We start from the raw sequence: 13,571 nt of genomic DNA, 5'->3' as shown, positions 1-13,571 counted from the left end.
CAATACAAATAGCTTTAAGGTAGAAGACTGCTCCTGTATATGCACTGAGATGCATTAGTTTCTCAACCCGCCTGCAAGGGTCACTGCCTGCATTCAAATGCCATCTGCATTCAAATGCTATGTAAATACAGCACTTGGTCACAATGATTCACCTGTGAAGAAAAATTATATGCATCCATTAGTGCTTGGAGGACATAAATATGACCATTTTAGCTGTAAAGCAAAACATCTAATGTGACTGTCCCTCCATAGTATGTCATAACAAACATTGCCAACTCTAATTGAAGTGTTTTGATTGGTCTAAATTAATAGATTCTTTTGAAAATAATGAGCAGATAATTAGTTATAATCAAGTATGCTAACAAGAGCTGATTTATTAACTGATTTCTCCATACCGGCTTCGTCAGTGTTCACTGCATGCCAGGCTTTATTTTAATAACGCTGTCTGTCCCAATCATCATCAAACCACTTTTTTTTTATTGCAGAGAGAGAAGTCAGTTATGAAGCTTTCAAAGTGCCAGGCTCTGCTGATGCTTTTTTCATCTAACACACAATGCCTCGTTTAGTGTCTTAATACAGCAGGTATTTAGAGAGAAGGGAATTTAGAGTGATTACAAGTCAGTTGGAGACGTATAGGTAATAGTTTTAGTACCATACCTATTCTGTAGTTCAGTGAAGAAGATAAGCATCTTTAGATGGCTGCAGCTTCATATTATTAGCATACCAACCATCTATACTGCCACTTGTCCTTGCAGGGTCAAAGTGGTGGGTGCCAATCTCAAGCAATCAATGGCCGAGAGGTGGGGTACACCCTGGACAGGACTCCACCCCAATGCAGATTATAGCCATACAGTGCCTTGCAAAATAAATGAGTTTTCACATTTTGTCACAAAACCACCTGCTTCAATATATTTTATCATATTTTTAAGCTAGATCAAAACAATATGCATACATGTGCATACAAAACATATAAAAACATATATAAAGTTTCTTACGCATATGTACTCAGCTCCTTTTACTCTTTCAACTCAAAATAAAGTCAAATGCAGGCAAATGCCTTCAAAAGTCATCTAATTAGTAAATGTAATATAATATCAGAAAGAATCCAGCTTTTCTACAAAGGCATCAGAAATTTCTGAGAAAACATTAATGAACAAAGAAGACCGTGAAGACAATATCATAATGCTCAGATATGTCATAATGTCAAAAAGAGCATTGATACTTTTGGAAGGAAATGTAGACATATCCGGGCACAAGTTTCTGGCTCCCGGTGCTGCACTAGTGAAAAGTAACAGTCAAAATTCAGCACAGATAGGTATCAACTTAAAGAGAACAAATGGCAAAGAAACGTCAACCAAGAAAGTTGTAGAAACAAAGAGCCCAATATCTGTAGCAATTAATTTCAAGTTCAAGACCGAGCTTTTTTGTCATGCCAACTAATTTGAGTTGAATACCACTGGCCTACATAGAGCAGGGGGATTTAATATAATTGTTGTGATCCCACATGTGAACATGACAGGCATGCCAACTTGAGAATATAATAGACCCTGGAGGCATAACTTGCTAAGGCAAGAAGTTACATGAAATCAGGTCATTATGTCCTCCACTTGTACTGATATGAATTCTAAACTGGAAAACATCCCAAAACATTAAAACAAGATCCTACGATCCACTGTGCATGACCTCATACCAATCGTATTTTACTTATGATCAAAACGAGTCATAAGGAATCTGAGATGTGTTTATTAAACCCTTTCTGGACATGTCCTATATGACTGTTTACTCCAGCTAAAACATCTAAAGTCTTTTAGCTGAAAACTGAATCAACTCACAGTGAAACAGTGACAGTAACAAACTCTGCAGCAGCGTTTGTTCTGGAACAATAAAACCTTGCTGTAGTCGTAGGTGCGACTGAAAATATTTCTCTTTGTGTGGCCTCTTTTGTTCTAAATCCGTAAATAACTGAGACCACCTATGCTTTTGAAGTGAGACGTGCAGAAATGTTAATAAGCAGTAAGACATACAGTCGTACTTCCGGATTTATTCTCCCTCAGTAGCTAATTAAAAGGCATCTTTTTGATCTTGTAATAGCAGTGCTTCTTGGGTAAACAAAGCAAGTGACAATGACACAGTAATGGATTTTAGCATTTCAAGAGCAGATGAAACTTCTTATCCATGCCTATTTTTAACATTTTTGTCTTGAAAAATAGGTATAAAAATGTATTTCAGTGCCTCTCTGTAAGAGTAAAAAAAATTAGATTCTGCCACTTTATAAGAACAGTTTTATATAAGTCTACGTCTTTGTTTTTCACCACAAAAAGCTTCAGTTTGACCCAACTGGCAGGATGAGGCCTTGTAAGCTGAAATAGAAAATAGAAAATAAAATGCCAATGAGAAATAAATACAAATTTTGAGAAGGCTGACAAAACAGATACTGAAACTACAACCACATCTTTTCTTGTTAAGTGCCTTGAGAAGACATTTGCTATGAATTGGTACTATATAAATAAAGAGAATTTAATTTATTTGAATTTCTGAAGGCTAATGGAACATTTTAAAAAGAATGCAAGATGGACTTACTTGGCATTGCGTTTTCCTGCTTTATCTGTTAACATGCTATAGGGGCTTGGCATTTCAGGACAACTAGTGCACATATTTTGAAAAGGAACTTTGTGTTGTTTGCTTTGTAAAAGAAGGCAGGTAAAGTTTCCACAATCAAAAATAATGTTGTTATAGTGAGAACAGAATATGAAATTCTATTGTCTCTGGCTTTTTTTTTCAAGACAACATTATTTAAGTAGCAGGCTGTGTACCTTCAGTTGAGCGTGAATAATGCCTTCAAAGATTAGATAATGTTACTTGCAGAAAAGCATCTATTTACCAGCAACTATCCTGCATTTTTAACTGTGTGGATGGTCTCTCTCCCTTAAGGTTCTCAAGGTCCAGTGGACATTGTTTCTAGGAAGAATTTAAAATGCTGCTTTCATCTGAGTAATTATTCTAATATGCTAAAAGAAGATGAATCATACTTTTTATCTTTAGTTTTTTTGTTGTTGGTTTCAATTTCTATTTAATCATGACCTCTTAGTCAAACAGTTGAAATAATAATTTACAGATATGCCCACAATTATTCATGTCACTGGCAAGTTTATGTTTAATTTAGTCTTTACATTTTTGACTGGACATAATATTAACAACTGTAAAGTCAATAAATACTTTCATTATATTTCCTGTGTAAAACAAAGTTGTTGGTTTAATATGAGTCGTCAATGGATAATGATTTTGAGCTTGACTTAATTTGTTGTTGTGTTGTGTCATATAGATACAATATGAAAAATTATGTTCACATTCCTGTTACAGCCCATACGCATTGGTTGTGGCCCCTTTTGCAAGGATTACTGCAGCTATGTTATGACTGGCTCAAGGTCGTAACAAAAATGCTTTTAAAGTGCACAAAAAGAAATATTTAGTAACAAAAACAACAATGGATTGAGAATGTCAGTGTCAGTGGTGTAATCCAAATGCTTGGATGTGGTGTATGAGTGCATATGGAAGTGTTGAAGTGCAAAAACAAAGACAAACTCAAATGTGCAAAAGGAGGGGAGCTGAGGCCTGGCAACAAAACACCACAAGCATCAAGCGGCAGAGTGGACGCCAAAGGCGACCCAGAAGGTGGAGACAGCATGGTTTAAATGCCCTGTGCTCCAAATTAACAAATCAGCAGCACCTGTAAAGGGGAGGAGAACAAAGACAGACAACAAGACACCTGCAAACCAGCCCATAAGGCCCAGGGCCGTAACAAGCTACATTGCAAGAGTTGCGTACATGAAATTAGTTTGCCTAGGTTGCTTAAATAGCCCATCTGTGTTGTCACAATTCTGCATAGTTTACATAGGATTTATATCAGGTAAGGTTGCTGACCAATCATGCACAGTATTGTCAGACATTAAACCAAGTAACACAAAGAATGCATCATTTTTCAATTAGGTTTTCTTCCCAATCCCCTTAAGGCTGCAACAGTTAATTCTGTTGTTTTTCATATATTTAAACCAAATGCATTTTCCCTTCCTTTAAACTTCAAAACAATGTAGATGCTGTAGTCTGTGAACAGACAGTTTCTTAAACAATTACATGTTGCCATCCCACCCTTATGTCAATGATAGTTGTTAGATCAGCAGTGATCTTCATGATTATTGTCCAGCAGGGCATGATGTTTCTGTTATTAAAAAAAATATTTTTTTCTTTATTGGTTATGTATAATAGTCTTCTTTCCTCAGAAAAATGCATTTGTGTTTGTATTAGTTGTAAGCCGTATAAATAGATAAAAAAAATATTACCATTCTTTGAAAAATATATTTATTAAAAAAAAAATTCGAATTTGAGTGTCTTCTAATCACATTAAATACCGCTTGAGGGGAAAAACAAAATACTTACAGATTAAGATCCACTCGGGTCCACTAAACTCCTAGCCTATGAAGGGCTTATACTACACGGTTATGAAAACATCCATTTCAATAGCTTTCGTAACTTTTCAATTTGACGCTCTGGCTACGTCACAGTTTCTAAGCAGGTGGTTGAAGCACATCTCGCGAGCGCTGGAATGTAACGGCTTGGAGTCAGGTAACCATGGAGACATTTCCCGAGTTAGGTAAACAGCTATTTGTCTGCTGTGCACTGCGCTGACTTGCCAGCTATCGTGTTTTGAGATATTAAATATTTAAGTACCCTTATTTGTATTGCTTGATACGATTAGACCTTCAGAAACAGACGAGCCATAAACGGAGAATTTATTTTGAGCAAATTCTTTGGGTGCATTTGGCTGATGTGACGTGTCATTGAAATGTTCAAGAACAATTACCAGGTATTTGTTAGGCTTACATAGGCCACAATTTGTTTGGTATTTAAATGTTTGCAAGTTATATTATTATTATTATTATTATTATTATTATTATTACTACAAAGTAGTAGTAGTAGAAGAAAAGGAGAAGGAGGAGGAAATAATGAATTCCTTCTATTTGTTGCAGGGGGGAGCTGTGTTTGATCTCTTCAGTGGACAAGGAAAGGACCCTGTAGCCAAATGGAAGCTTTGTGGGGGACCTTCGGCTATACATAAAGTGAGGTTTACAAGCAAGCTTCTATTTCTGCTTTTTTATTTACACCACAATCAATTTTAACAGGCCTATGTGTCCTCTAAGTCACGCTATTGTCGCATCCACACTACAGGGTTGCAGAAGCCATTCATGCAATATATGGTACAGTCTAATGTAGCATAGTGGAACAAAATACATCAGTGAGCACTATGCTAAGAAAAAAGCCAAAAATGTTATACAACAGCTCAATAACATAGTGTTCACTGCATAAGTGCCATATGGTGTCATCCTGATAAATCAGATCAGATGTTTGCTACACAGTTTTTGTGGAGGTCAGGTGCTTTTTTCATACAGAGCTGACAAATAATCTTACCTTCATTACAATAGATGCCAAGCAATACTGCCAACTAAACACTTTTTACAGCTGGAATTGATCTTGACACATAGACTTTATAGCTGAAGCCTCTTATATATGCTCCCATAAAAACCATTTGTTATCCCCTAGGGACATTTACACAACAGGTATACAGTCATACACAGAAAGGCCTCAGACTTAGTAAGACCTCTTCTGAATTATGTTCTCTCTTAGGAGTATAATAAAGAAGTTAAAGGATTTGTTTACTGTCTCGAAGGAAGCAGCCACACTGTCAAAATGCAAATGCCGAAGAATGCTAAGATGCCTCGTAAGTCAATATCATTCTTTTCATACATCCATCTGTAACATTACTTTTGTTTGTTTTTTAAATTTGCATGGTAATTAAAACTTTGTTGCTTTGTCGCAGTTGGGCTTATTCAACGATTTTTGATCATTCAAGTAAATATTTCAGAGCGGCATGACTTTTCTACTGAGCTTGTGTAAGTATATGAGAGTTTGAAATTATGTTTGTATATTATACAACCATCAAAATGGGACTTAATTTAAATAAAATAAAATATCAAAATTCATTTCAGTTAATCAGTTGGGTTCACATGTTATAGTTTTACTGTATACGGAATTATATCTTTGAAGCATCTACATGCTACATCTACAGCATCTAATTTTTATGACTATAGTTGACAGCTAAAATTCTATTTCTTAGAAAGTTACAATATATTATGCAATTAACCTTTAATGAAGAAATGTGGTCGTCTGAAAAGTGTGGTCATGTATCGGACATTATAAGCACAAAATACTCAGGCTCTTCTTGCATTGCAGTGTGGCATGAAGAGGACTGATTTTGGATCTGATAAAACACAGTAGACCAATACCAGCAGATCAGATAGCTCCCCAAATATTCAATATTTGTAGAAACTTCCCACTGTATTTGATGAAACTTGGATTCTGTTCTCCCCACACCTCCTATAGACTCTTAGACTTTAATTTCTAAATGATGTGAAAAATGTACTTCAAAAATTTATCTGGAATAGTGCAGTCATTCCTTAGCCTAGGTAAAACTCCTTTGATGTCTATGGTTTAGGAGTGGCTTTGAAACTAGGACTAGAACAGTTGTAGCCTATGTTCTGGATCTGTCTGTGTGTTGTGACTTTTAAAGTGTCAAGTCTTCCTACAGTCCATGCCTTATGAATTTCAACAAAATTTGTTACTTCACAATCCTCTCAAATGTTGGTTATCCATGTTCTATGTGCACCTTTTTCTAATGAACTGTTTCCTTCCACTCAACCTTCCACACATATGCCTTCATAGTGATTACCTTTTTGGCTTACTTTTCTTATTTGATGTGTCAGTGGCTATCTGCTGGACCACCACAGACAATGTGTTGACAATCTTCCTATGATTGGAAGACTGTGGACATTATGGTCTTTACATAATATTTCTAAGTTCAGATTTTTTATTATTATTATTATTATTGGGTGGTATTTTTGGAAAAACTAAATTTTGGTTTGTCTAACTGTAAGACATTATCATCAAAGTGAACAAAAAAATGCTCACTCTATGTGTAGTTAGTAAATATATAACATAAATAAATAAAGTAAATAAACTTTTTAATGAAATTCCTATTGACTGAGCTGTACCTGTAGCCCTAGAGAGGACCAAGACAGCTGCTCTATTAAAGTGAAGACATCTTTAAGAAGTCACATTAGATACCAATAAAGCTTAACATTTGTATAATCAGAATCTCCTAGTGACACCGTTGTAGCAGGTGATAATTTATGTGCTGTTGTGCTATCTGCTTTAAACAGGATAACGGATTTACAGCATCTTAAAAGAAGACTTTGCTTTTCAACAGTGCATAAAGAGATATCTGCCACACTTTTGCACGCAAAGATACCTTTCACAGAGCTGAAGCGGAATACTGTGAGTATGTAATTCATGCTTTATGCATTCATTATGAATTTTTAAAAGCACTTTTGGCTATGTACTTTTTTATCTTTTTTCATGTTTAAATGTAAGCTGAACTGTATCACTAAAAGCCTAAAATTATGTTGTATCTGTTGTCTCAGTGGTCTACTTTATGCATCGACCTTGAATCTTTCGCTAGTGGACTTTTCAAGGGATTTTCGACTCTGGATGGCATCACTTTGTTTGCTACCTGTAAAGTTCGGAGGATCTTCACTATGAAAACAGACCCTAAAGTCATGTCAGGTGATACTGATGCGTTTGGTTAGTGGTTAGAAGTTATCTCGCTTAGCCCTAATGCTGTCTGCATATCTGGTTATTTGACTAACTGCTGTTCACTGAAGGAGTCCAGTGTTCCCAACTTAAAGCATTGTTTTCAGTGAGTGTGTGTATGCATGCACATCTTGTGTATTTATGATGAAGCATAAGAATAGATTTGGAAACAATTTGCTGTTTTTGTTGTGATGGTTTGCTGAAAGCTTATTGGTAGATTTAGTGAAAATGCACAATAGTACCAGGTGCAAAGATGTGGCTGGCCAGTACTTTTTTACACCATACCACTAATTTGTTTTTTGTGACATGATAATATGTCACAATGATATATTTTGGCCTGTTTTGCCAAAAATATCCCCACATTTTGTTAGAATTTTTCCAACATTGCATATTTTTTCTATTGCAGACACATTTCTTAATGGGGCTTGTCTCATGGAGATGATCCCTTGCAGTTTCTGGTACCCTTCGGATGTGAACCAAATTACTCACATGCTGAACTATGAGAATTTGCAGAAGGCCGAAGTGAAGTCTGATCCTTTTAGCTCAGCCTCTGGTAAGTAAGACAAAACCCCAGAATTGAAATAAGTTAGTGCAAAAGCAAAAGCTCTAAAACAATCCATTTCAATTAAAAATGACATTAGGTTATTTAACAATACAAAAAAACACAATAGAACAGATTATGCTCATCGTCATAGTTTTATGCGCTTTTGTGGTGGACTTTGCCTGCTCAGTCAGTGGTATTAGGCAGTTGGCTCTGCAGCTGCAGTTTGAGAAGGCCCTTTTATTGTTTCAGCTTGACTTTACCCTATGCACAAAGCAGGTGTAAGTTTTATGTGGAGCTTATTTTTCTTCCTGAAATCTTAACCTAAACCTTGTTTTGCTATGAACTGGCGGTGGATGGAGAGGTTGGCCCTTATCTTGAGCATCAGTACCTGACCAGATCCACTGCTCTAGTGAAAGAAATCCCTGCTGCCTGAAGAGATTTCTTTGAAGGAAAAGGGATGTTATTTCAGAAAAAATAGCAATAGTGACGTGCTCAACATCTATAAATAATATGATGAAGGTATTTCCATGATACTTCTAACCATCTTATGTAACCGAAATCTTTGGAGCACCATGTGGGCAGGTGGGGGGTGCTGCCTTTTATGGTTATTGGTAGAGAGTTAGTACAAATTGGACAAGTCATCAGTAAATCATAGAACAAGACACCCAGGACAGTATGTGCACAGTCATAACCTTTTATACTACAAATTCATAAGACAAGACAGCAAAGCTTGTCAAATTTATTTGTACAGCAACATTCAAGATAGTGCAGTTCTTTACAGCAGATTAAACATAGGAAATCACATAAGGTAAGAAATATTTTAAAAGAATTATAGTAAAAATGAATACATCACATGAAATAAATGTTATACATTATGCCAATATAAACATATTAATAGTTCAGGTGATAAAAGTGAATTAAAGAAATAATAATCTTAGACACAAATGAGGAAGCTGTGACTCCTTTACACACAATTAACAGTTATGTAAAGCAGTCAACAGTTTTACACATCTCAAATTGTAAGGCATGTTTTGTACTTGTTTTTGCTCCTACAAAATTGATCCAAAAATGTAGGACTATGGCCTAGTAGAAAACCATTATTTGCTTCAGGTGTGGTGAGTCAGGGAAAAATCTAAAAATCATAGCTTGGCTTAGTAATTGACTTCATTGGGATGTTAAAATATATGCCAACACATTGAGCCTCATTAAGTTAAGATAAGTGCTACAGTTAAGTCGAAATTATTAAAACCCTTACCTGATTTACATGTAATGTAATCTTTTAATTTTGTCAACATTCTTCTTTAGACAGGAAGTAATATTTGAATTACTTAAAATATTACTTTATTATTTGAAGTAATATTACTCTAACCTAAGCCGTTCAGTTCATTACCAAAGATAAACCATCAAAATACAAGTTGGAACATGAAAAACTATGGGTGCTAATTGTAACAAGGGTTTTCTGTGGTGCCATTAATAAAGTTTTTTGTTGATTTTTGAGAAGGATATGAAGAGTTTTTTTTTTTTTTGACATTTTACGCATTCTACATACTGTAAGACAATGTTAATAAAAACTGCTAAAATGTTTTTTTTTCATTGATTCCCATGTTATATTGTTTTACTATCTTTTGATAGATTTATTTGTCCTATGACCAAGAATGTATTGATTGAATGGAAATAGATAATAAACTAGATAAGTGTATAAACAATTTTGGTTTAATGATAGTTATCTCTGCCCTTGTGTCTTTTGATTAAAAAACAAAAACCTTTTTCTTGTTTGCCTTAACCTGGAAGAAATTCTGACCCATCCAGTTAAAGATGTGCTTAGAGACTGTAAAAGATTATTTTCATTAGGTGACAAAAAATATTAGAGTAATTAAAATAAATATAAGTCAGCGGTATACATATAGATGTTGAATAATAGAGACCTTATTATGAAGATGTAATTTTCTTTTGTTTCAGATTTCTAATTGGAATTTAGGAAGCAGTCCAAGTATAAAATAAAGTTGTCAAACTTTAGGACCTTTACATTTTCTGAACCACATGACAGGCATATATCTATGGGAAATAGCAAAGATGTTGCTTTGAAAAAAACATTCCAATGATGTCATTTTATGTCATTAGAGTAAAGCTGATAGACAGTTAATACATTTGTATAGAGGATTGCATGTTTATAATAACACTTTTTATTGTGCGAAATTCCTTTATTTCTCATTTTTGTGTTTATTTGGATCTTACCTGCTCTTGAGAAGCTGCAATTATCTCCTCAAACCAAAAGACATGCACCAGTAATCCAGTTCCGTTGCCTTCGTGGCCTTTTTTATCAGCGTATATTTATTTGTTCTGACAGCTGTCCAAGTCATGTTGAATCAAGCAGTATTGGCCTTAGTTGAGAGCAGTAACCACACACGGGAAAAATCTTTTCATAATTAGCATCTACGTTATTAACACAACATACCTAATCATAATTAAAACGATTGCTATTAAAGTAGGTGTCCAATTTAACTAGGACAGAGTTGTTTGTTGAATGCATTTCCTTCAGTACCCAAACTGTCAAAAACTGTTACAAGGAAGGCTACGTTTTTCTTTTCGTTTTTTTTTTTTTTTTGTCATGCGACAACAAACAATGCCTGTTTATCTCAGTCCTACACCAAAGACTCTTTGTTGCGCTGAAGGTCAATGAATTTTCACAGATCCAAATCACTGTTGAAACTACTTCTCCAGAGCCAGCTATCATACCTATATCTCATTGTAATCCTTTCTGTTATCCCATTCTTTATGGGCTTTTGCAGATTTGAAGCACACTGAAATTTATTCACACAACAGGTACAGCTCAGTGTGTTCCATCTGCTGTATCAGAGAAGTGTGATTTCCTCTTTCCTTCTTAGAACGTCCAGCTAAGCTCGGTCGGTATCATGTTGTCGATCATGTTTGTCTTGCGGACTGAAAGTGTTTGCTGTGCGCTTTGATGAGGATCAGATAGAACGTGTGTTTTGCTGTTAGCTTCAGCAGAGGTGGTCCTGATTAGCCCTGGCACAGATACAGCAAGGTCAGGTTGATGCCATATCAGAACAACTCCCACTTCAGCCCATTATTTTCACATGATGAAATGGCACTGATAGCCAGAAACACATCTTTCAACTCTATTAGATAAACTCCAATTTAACTGAAATCTAGTTATTAGGCGTTTATGTATCTTTATGCATAAGTGCTATTTAATAGAGCTATTAGTTGATGAAGACAGGATCATCTGTATCATGAAATGCTTAAAGTTTATTATTGGGTAGTTTGCAATGTCTTGCATCCTAAACATACTCCTGTGTATAAGCTAAACATGTTTGTTTTAAAAGTTTTTTTTTCTTCAGTTACAGTGAAAAAGAAACTTTTAATAGGCCTTGTTACCAGACAAAACACTGCTTCTCTCTGACCTTAAATAGACCGTTCTGTGCACCAATGAGATGTGGAAATTTCTTTCTTTTTGCAGTACCTGATCAGTCTTCCACTGCCATATCAACTAGTTATCGGAGAACCAAGCCCCAGGGTGTTTTACAGACAGCCGCGGGCTCCAGAGCTTCTTCAGCATCTCCAAATACTGGAAGAACAAGCATTGCACACTTGGACAGAATGGAGAGAAGTGTATGGTTTATTTACATTACTGTAATCTATCTCATGCCAGAGGAAAGTGGACTTAAAAGACTTTGCTAAAATAGCTAAGGTTCTCTTTGTGCTCTCAAAACAGCTGTGGCCCCAGAGGCATGTACTTCAGAAACCCTCTTAGGATGCTTAATTGTAAAAACACTTAGGATGCTTAATTGTAAAAACACCAAGCATATAGTTCCTTAAAAATCTGTTCTATATAATCTGAGGGCCGGATTAGTGTCGCTTTTTCACCACTTAACCCACCCCTTAAAAAGCGCTGTTGGAATAAAATGTGGAATTGTTGAATACTTTAAAATGTACAAACTATTTCAGAAACATTATTCAGATGAAAGAGAGAACAATGTGGAGAAAATTGTTGTCATGTTAATTCAATTTGGAGCAATGTTGAGCCAATCAGTAATATCAAGCATAAACTTGTCTGCTTGCAACCAATGTTTTCCATCTGAACATTACTTAGAATACAAGATTAATATTTTTCAATCATCTTTACACATAGTATCCCTGCTTAAATCTAACCCACAGTTGTATGCTGACTATTTGTACACCCTGATATTAAGGGAGATTGATCACATCCAACTTCTGTTACTTCAAGATCGGGTTTAGAGATTTCTGTTGTTATTCTGGTAGTTAACAGACACAGTGTTCTTTGTAGTCAGCTTGTGAAAGTTCAGTCAGACATTGTTTGTCTGAATAATTTGGAAACCAAAAGAAGCCCATATAGGCCAACTTCCGGTTAAAATGATTTATCTTTAAACTATAATATTTGCAATCCTAATAGTTCTATTATCTTTACATGCATTTTTTATGCATATAAAGATACACAACCTAAAAAAAAACACTCTTGTGTTGCCTGTTAATATATTGGATACCCCAGCATATAAAATATGAGCTGTATCTAATCCAAACTAAGATGGATGTTTTAAACATGCAGAAAACTTCTCAGGCATTGTACATATCAAAAACCATATTTTCCATTGCTACAACATTTAAGTGCTGCTGAAACGTTATGAGATCTCTTTGTATGCCATGCATGCCAGGAAAGCTGTTTCCAGGAATGAAGAATAACTCAGTTTGGCCTGTCGAATGCTTGGAGTAGCTAATATCAGCAGACTTGACTGTGTCTATTTGGTAATTCATCTGATAAGTGTTTCACTGCTTGTGGGCACACATTGATTGTGTATAGTGAGCAAACAATACTGTTCAACCCAAGTAAAAAATGTTTTTAGATATGTCACCATCTGTGGCAAATTAAGAAATAATGTAGCAGAATCTTAAGATTCAGTCCAAACAATGTGTTCTCCAATATGCACAAGGACTCCTTTCTGCTTTATCTAATATTCTGGATTTCAAGAATGACTTGCTGCCACCAGAAAGTCCTTCCATTTTTAAAAATGGACCATGTGACCATGTCTATTAGAGTTCTAAGTAGTGTTCCAAGCACTTTGTAGATTAGTAATTCTAACTGCTCAGACAACCATTCACTGTAAAACATGTCACAGAGCCTCAAACTACTCTGACCCCTTGAGAAGGGAATAACCTTCTCTGGGCAGCTTTTAGTAGGTATTAAACATGTAATATGGTTAATTGCCTGCCTTTTTGCATAAGGCTTTGCACAAATCGATGTAGTTCTTTGTGAATTATCTGTGTCATTAGAGTACAAAAATGTAGG

The 13,571-nt window shown here is 35.4% G+C and overlaps 1 protein-coding gene across 3 annotated transcripts in view; it reads left to right on the top strand.

The window, feature by feature from the left end:
* The first annotated feature begins 4,625 nt into the window (after positions 1 to 4,625).
* cfap20dc (CFAP20 domain containing) overlaps positions 4,626 to 13,571 on the top strand; it is a 42,156-nt gene continuing 33,210 nt past the window's right edge. For 2 of the 3 annotated variants that reach the window (XM_028001823.1, XM_028001822.1), the window contains exons 1-8: positions 4,626 to 4,861; positions 5,025 to 5,114; positions 5,680 to 5,773; positions 5,873 to 5,945; positions 7,272 to 7,386; positions 7,533 to 7,674; positions 8,108 to 8,254; positions 11,727 to 11,878. In XM_028001823.1, coding sequence (XP_027857624.1) covers positions 4,841 to 4,861; positions 5,025 to 5,114; positions 5,680 to 5,773; positions 5,873 to 5,945; positions 7,272 to 7,386; positions 7,533 to 7,674; positions 8,108 to 8,254; positions 11,727 to 11,878 — 834 coding nt within the window. In that variant the 5' untranslated portion in view covers positions 4,626 to 4,840. Of the gene's footprint in view, positions 4,862 to 5,024; positions 5,115 to 5,679; positions 5,774 to 5,872; positions 5,946 to 7,271; positions 7,387 to 7,532; positions 7,675 to 8,107; positions 8,255 to 11,726; positions 11,879 to 13,571 lie in introns of those variants that run through there. The other variant, XM_028001825.1, reaches the window with a different exon arrangement.

Source organism: Xiphophorus couchianus, chromosome 20 (genome assembly GCF_001444195.1).
Source record: "Xiphophorus couchianus chromosome 20, X_couchianus-1.0, whole genome shotgun sequence".
In the NCBI taxonomy this organism is placed as follows: domain Eukaryota; kingdom Metazoa; phylum Chordata; class Actinopteri; order Cyprinodontiformes; family Poeciliidae; genus Xiphophorus; species Xiphophorus couchianus.
This window is presented reverse-complemented; position numbering and strand designations above follow the sequence as displayed.